This window comes from Sinohyriopsis cumingii, chromosome 8, assembly GCF_028554795.1.
Source record: "Sinohyriopsis cumingii isolate HCF-2022 chromosome 8, ASM2855479v2, whole genome shotgun sequence".
NCBI classification, from domain to species: domain Eukaryota; kingdom Metazoa; phylum Mollusca; class Bivalvia; order Unionida; family Unionidae; genus Sinohyriopsis; species Sinohyriopsis cumingii.
Window position 1 is genome coordinate 99,631,264 of NC_142968.1, and position 7,693 is coordinate 99,638,956.

A 7,693-nucleotide genomic window follows, 5' to 3' on the forward strand; every position below is an offset into this window, starting at 1 on the left:
GTTTAATGCACTAATACACAATTATGTTTTTAAACTAAAGAGTGACATGTGGTTTCTCGTTAACGACCATTTCGTGGTTTATTTGGGGTCGAAGAGTGTTAATTTTAATAATTTTTCATTTTACAAAGTAAGTTATAGCTTCAGATCTGGTCGCAAATACTCTGTTAATTATTTCATCCATACTATGGGCGAGATTGGCGCTAGAAGGATATCCGGCCTACCCCTGACTCGAGAATGACACTGATTAATGATTTCTTTAGAAAAGTTGATAACCATTTGCATTAATATATAGGTTTTTGAAATATAAATATGGTGGCCTGAGCTAGACTGTGTACAGACAGACAACCTTTCATTTTTATTGTCTGGTTGTTGGTTTTTTAAAAAGTTAGACCTTGTACAAGCTTGAATTAATGGTGTTTGGTAACTTATTTTTGCATCGTGACTTAAGAGGGTGTTCTGTTGAGAAATGAAAATATAGTGATTTATTTCTGAGTCATTACGTATTCGATCAATAATGCTATGTATGACTATATACTTTTTATTTTGTTTTTAGTATGGTGGTGCCCTCAGTAGTCCTGGATTCGTCGTTAGTGATCCAGATGCTGCAGATAGTATAGCATACAGTTTGGATTGTGGTGACTACACAAAATACTTCAGTATGTCAATAACCACTTCCCAGGTTACCTTTGCTCGCGACTATTCCCGTGATAGTGGGCTTCCGGGAACCGTAAATTGCGTGGTCACGGCGAAAGATTCCGGCTTTCTTTCTGCAACTACCAATCTCACAATAACCATCAACCAAATAAACGATCATAGTCCGGTGTGTGGAAAGAATACTTACTTCTTCATATTGGACAATTCCGTAGCCAATTTTACATCACTTGGTGACGTGTCGGCTTCTGACGCTGACAGCGACATGTACGGATCAACTAACGGCAACCTCACGTACACTTTGCTTGACTCTGCTAGTACATATTTTTACATCAACTCATCATCGAGATTACTGAGCACCATTTCTTCTCTCACGACCTTTGACAAAGGAAGCTACACGAGCTTTAGACTCCGAGTGGAAGATGCGGGTGGGAATGCTGCAACTTGTACTGTTTCAATTATATTTCAAGCTGTAAGTACAAGTATAGTTCAATGAAAATATTTGGACATTATATGATACTAGATTAAGTAGTTACAGCTTGTTTCTGTTTCGGTTTATGCCGCAAACAGAACCGAATGAGGAAAAAAAAATTCGTGTTGTCTTCTTTATGTATGAAAAGATATAAGTATTCTACCAGTAGACTTTAAATATTTTTTTTAAATATTTGCTAATGGCCATGACAAGCACAATCTGAAGATTGCTCGTTTTAATTTAATGCATTAGATTAAATTCTGGCTATTTACTGCTGATTTGTTTCTGAGACCATTAAAGTGTCTTATAGTCCTCTCTATAACACATCAGTAAATGAATTTTGAACTTCATACACGGTCGACATGGTGAAACAATGCCTGACGTCGGCATAGCGAACAATTATCATCAATGTTCCGTCTCCATAATTCAGAGACGATGCCGGTCCAACATTGTATGAAGACAGAATATAAAATATCTGCACACTCTTCGATAGTGCGTCTGTTCTAGGCACAGATAGGTAAACCAGCCCTCAAACCTGCATTGGTGTGCTAGTGTGCTAGTGGTTTAGAGTCTGATCTTGCCTAGTTATAAAACCTCTAGACTATTGCACGTAGATCTGCATGCAGCACGTGCTCATATCGCCCGTTTTTCAGAAACGTACATTTGGTTGAAAGGATCTCTTGACGATTTGTAAAGCATACTTTCGCATCATATCCAATGTTTGACAATGTGTATATTCACGTTAAATAACACAAACCATACATCATATCGCCCTTTCCATTGCCTAGCTGCAGAAGAAGATAAAAGAACATTCAGTCAATATCGAGGAATCATGCAAGAACATTCAGTCAATATCGAGGAACCATTCAGATGCGACTTCACTCATTCAAAAAAGTCGCTCTGGTCATGTGACTCAAGCGTCTTTGGATTTGTAATACGACTCTCATGTGATGAATATTTCGTCCGAGACAATTAACAATGCTGAACAACGTGTCCAATTACAAATAGACGGATTAAATGACAGTGTTTCTGAGCAATATGGGCTATAATGTAAAACTAATCAGTACATTTTGTAATTGGGCGCATTGTTCACCGTGACAATAGTTACATGTTTAATTGTTTCTCACGCAACAGTCACATGAAAATTCTACAGATGCTCGAGTCCAATGACTGAAACAGCTATTTTGAATGGACGAAGTCACATCTTAGTGTTTTCTCGATAGTCATTGAACAGCCGATCATCCGCTGATGCAGGCACGTAAATTGAAATGTCGGCGACAGGTAGGGTTGTGGATTTGCAAGTTGTCAAACAAAAGATTTCCAGTGGAAACATGCTGTAAAATTGCCTGAAAGGCCCTTCAACCAATTGTAAATCATGAGCCCCGAGAATAATACGAAAACTGGTCGACATGTGCACTGATCTGTCTGCAATTATTTAAATGTTGTATTTTTAGGTAATATCAGATCCTAAACCAGCAACACTCCAATACAGGGTTTGAGGCTGATGTATAGGGATTTTTGTGCTCCGATTGTTCACACCATGTCGAATACGTAACTACTGTCTTTTACTTCAGAAGCAAAGAAGCTTAATGTTCCATGCGCTTGCTCTCCAATTTTTAGCTTTATGTCACTTTCACTTCCTAAATTACCTTTCGTTCGTGGGTTTAGCAATTTTGAATATGATGCAATACTCAGCGATATATTGGTGTAATTTTATATTCGTCGTCACACGACAAGACGAGGTTTTGCATTGTTAAAATTAGTCCTGGGAAGGATGCATTCATATACCAAATGAAATAACAATGTACTTTGAAAACCCAGATCTTCAGACTGGAATAACTAACATATTGCAACATGTGCTAGTATTCCAGAAACAACTTGTGAACACATAATAGTTAACGTGGCAGCATTAATCCGAAAGTTACGTACGCAAAAAGACAAGACTTTTGAACTTGATTATAAATCATAGGTCGCTATTGAAGTCTTAAGTGTAACATTGAAAAATTCACTAATACATTATTCATACTCATGACTGTACTACTTGTTGATACGATATTCTTTATCTCAGAATACTAGTATATAACCAGCATGTATCGACTATGTCTCAGAATATTTTGTAAATAACCTGTATGGGTCAGCTGTGTCTCGGAATATTATTAAATAACCTGTATGGGTCAGCTGTGTCTCGGAATATTATTAAATAACCTGTAGGTATCGGCTATGTCGCAGAATAATCAGTAAATAACCTGTATGTATCGACTATGTCTCAGAATATTCAGTACATAACCTTATGTATCGGCTATGTCTCAGAATATTTAGTAAATAACCTGTATGAATCGGCTATGTCTCAGAATATTTAGTAAATAACCTGTATGAATCGGCTATGTCTCAGAATATTTAGTACATAACCTTATGAATCGGCTATGTCTCAGAATATTTAGTAAATAATCTGTATGTATCGGCTATGTCGCAGAAATCAGTAAATAATCCAAATATATCGGCTATGTCTAATAATATTCGGTAAATAACCTGTATGTGTCCGCTATGTCTCAGAACAAACAGTAAATAACCTGTATGTCTCCGCTATGTCTCAGAACAATCAATAAATAACCTGTAGGTATCGGCTATGACTTAGAATATTCAGTAAATAACCGAGGTAATATCGACCATGTCTCCGAACACTTAGGTAAATAACATGAATGAACAGGTTATGTCTAAGATTAATTAGTAAATGACTTGCATTTATCATTTTGTTTGCCGAATCATCCCAAATGTTACAATCTAATGGGTGCCATATTTATATCGTGAAAAATCTTTCTTTCCATAATGTTGGAATGTTAACCAGGTTTTCTTTCTTCGTCTTCAGGAGCAGGTAACGACTACAACCACGACTGACACCCCAATCCCGTTCCAGAAAGACGGCCGGAACATGGTTTGGATGACATTGACTGGCATGGCACTTTTTACGCTGCTTGTTGTCATCATCTGCATTCTTTCTAGGACTGAAGCTATAAAACAATGTTGTGCTCCGACGTATGTTTAACATTTTGTTAGGTTATCTGTCATAAACACTGTTTAAAATGTGTATCTAAGGAAACCCAAACCAGATATGTCGATTAAAACAAGACCCTAAAGAATGAACATCTTCATATCCATCTTACACTGTCATATATTTTGCATCTATACTTTTACATCCTCACCATAGTATCCCTGGAAGAGTGGATTGCATAAGAAAAAGTCCAGTATTTTTATCTGATCTGATATGGTAATGATGTTTACGTTGTGCTTCACACTGTACCTTCATTCACAAGCCGTTGTCTTCCTAAAGATTACAGGAATTTTATTTTATTTCATTACTTAATTGTCACTCGACACTATATTACGACAAATAAGCTCGTATTGTGTCAATACGCAACTTTGACAATACCGTAATTAGCCATTACAGATTGTCTCCTCTAATTACGGCATATTATCTGCCTGTATCACTATTCTTTATGACATGTGTGATACTGTTTACCAAATACTGTTGTGAGTGAAATATATGACTTTACCAAATAACCTCCCTGATCGCTTTATAATATGCTTGAGAGCGATTTTTTTCTATGTCATTAGGGTCCATGAAAACTTACTACCCGCGTCTGAGTTTCAAGTGATTGCCGTTTGTACATTGCTAGAATTATTCAGTTCTAAACATTTTCACTGTAAAGGTAAATCTTAGTTGAACATTGAATTTCTACGAGATTTGCTGGGCATACTTTCGTCATTACGTATGGTAACCTCTATGTCGTAATTGTTCTCCAAACTGAAGAGTTGTTATCAGCAATGACACGTGTAGGAAGCACATACATTTTCTTGCCAAAGTAAATCATTTCATATATCCGAATGAGTTACTGTATTCTTCTTGATTCAGAAACTGGAACCGTCCTCGAAGCCCCCGTTATCAAAAAAGGCGACCCCCGAGACGTGCGGGGAGGTATGGCGGTAAAAAGCCCCTCGATATTCTTGAATTAGAATCTACAGATATTACGAAGACGGAAATAACTAAAAGCCCCACGAAGACAGTGTTTGAAACGGGCAGCAAAGTAAAAAGTAGAACACTGGACTCTCAACCAGCTCCAACTGAAAGCAAAGGTGAAAAAATACACAAATTAAAAAGCTGGCACCAATTTTGTTTTGGTTGGCAGTGTAAATTTAGACAATTATTTTCCATTAACAAATTGTACAACAGGTTTCTGTTGACAACTACTTTATGATAAACAATACTAGTTCTTTCCTATCTTTCCGATAATATTATTCTCTATATCTGAACAAAAACATGGATTGATAATTTTAAAAAATGTAACATCTTAGCGGATTGTAGCAAAATAATCAAATTTTAATGTACAGTGCAAATTAAAATAAAGACACTCAGTTGCATCGATTGTATAATAAACTGTAAATTTAACAAGAATTATTCTTTGTTTCAGAGCCTAATCAAGAAATACTACCCCAGGTATCAACAAAGAACGAAGTAATAACACCATTATCAGTGTAAGTCCGAATTGTAACTTGTATGAATTTATTTGGCTAGACATTGCGAATACAGCGTTATCCTGCGTCCCTCCAACTGTAAACGTTTTGAAAATCTTTATTGTTTGTAATATCTATTGTAAATTTCATCAGACTTTGCACAAAACTTCGTCAGCGGATTAATGCATTAAAGGCATTCAAGAAATAAACAATCGAAAGTCAAAGTACAAAGGAACAGTAGAAATCATCCAATTGAAACATTAATTTATCAGAGTTAGTTCCCTTTACTAATGATTACGCTCTTGATTGAGCCGTAATATTGAAAGTTTGTTTCAGTAAGATGTCAGACCATATCAACGTATGTCCTTATAAAGTTCAAAGTTGAGAAGTTTATTGATGGATCAAGAGAAATAAATATCCATGTGCATCTATTCATCTTTCGGGCAAAAAAATCAAAACGGTTTTCAATAAGTTTCTCTTATCTTAAACATTGGCATTGAAACAATTCATTATCAGTGATCACATACTTGCTACTCAAAGACATTTTTATTTTTAGGACTGTATCGGATGATAACTATGTAATAGATGATTATAATATTCAATAGTAAATATCACTTAATATATTGGTCTTCTGTCCTTATAGTTTGTCATTAGACGTTCCTAATACACCAAATGACTGCTAGCGTCGAGATCATGGCCTAGTGCTCATGAAACCTTTCGGTTTTATCAGCAGCAGCACAAGGGTCGAAATGTTCTTTTGTGGCGCCTCTACTTTGCTACAGAGACCAGTTTTATGTCAGGTGCCCTCCTCTTTTCTATCCGTAGCCCTCCTAAAAAAAATTTTATGAAGAATTGTCTCACTTAGACTAAGGTCAATTTGGTAAATTAGAGTAAAAACATTTAGCTGCACGAAAAATGCTCACAGCGACGCCCCCTTTGCCTGACGCCTGAGGGCAACTGCATCATCCCAAATCAACCCACCCCACTCGCGCCGCCACTGGTGGTATTCGCTTCTTAATCATGCAATCATAAGTCTACAAATCTGTGTTTCTTCTTCTTCTTCTTCTTCTCTCTCTCTCTCTCTCTCTCTCTCTCTCTCTCTCTCTCTCTCTCTCTCTGACCAGTTGTTCTTTTATTCCTTGGGTTTTAATTCATATCTTAGCAACATTTGAAGTCTTTATTCCATCCGTTTTGATCCAAGTATCAGCAACAATCCGCTAGACCTTTCTATCGTTTTTTATTTCAGGCCTCAGCAAGAAAACTGCAATTCTTTTCTTCCATGTGTTTTACTTCAGGCCTCAGTAATACTACTGAATGTGCGTTAATTATTCGATACGCCCGTGTTTGTTGTTGTTCCGTTTATATTATTTTAACTTGTTATATGCATTGTACTCTATTTTCAGAGGATGGCAAAATTTCTAATGAGAGTGATCTTCTAGGATTTCACAAAACAGCGTGGATGTTGACTCCTGGACATGGAAACATACTGACATACTCACCAGCCATATTTATGGATGTTAAAACAGAATGTATTCAATACGGGAGTGTACTCCTTCGTCTTAAATGAGATCTGCACCTCTAACTTCGTGTGAAATTATAGTAATTGGCACTAATTATACTGATGAGCACAGTATTGCAAACCAACAGAACCTCTTGTTTACCAATATATCCCAAACACTTGACAGGTCTAATCTTATAGACAAATTCGCTACCTTCGTGAATGAAAGTGTACCCACTCATATTAGTTTCAACACTCCCTTAATAACAATAAATGACACTGTTGATATTATCAATAAAATAGACACTAACAATTCAGTGGTCTATATGGCATTCAACCCAAAACTCTGAAAATTTCGGCTTTATCAATTTCTGAGTCATTGAAAGAAGTAATTAACTGGGGTATCACTTCCTGTATATTTCCGGAGTCATTGAAATTAGCAAAAGTATTGGTATTTCATAGGGAAATTTAAAGAATGACCCATCCAAATATTGACCCATATATGTTCTATCTGTACTTTGAAGAATTATTGAAAAACATGCCATCAAACATATTTTCAGATA

General features: G+C 36.3%; 1 protein-coding gene across 1 annotated transcript; it reads left to right on the plus strand.

The window, feature by feature from the left end:
- The first annotated feature begins 207 nt into the window (after window positions 1-207).
- LOC149794229 (uncharacterized) lies at window positions 208-7,447 on the plus strand. The gene is made up of 5 exons (XM_089968349.1): window positions 208-1,123; window positions 3,990-4,156; window positions 5,034-5,254; window positions 5,590-5,653; window positions 7,036-7,447. Exons 1-5 carry the CDS (start codon window positions 659-661, stop codon window positions 7,052-7,054), a joined length of 936 nt encoding a protein of 311 aa, XP_089824475.1. The 5' UTR covers window positions 208-658; the 3' UTR covers window positions 7,055-7,447.
- The last annotated feature ends 246 nt before the right edge of the window (window positions 7,448-7,693 follow it).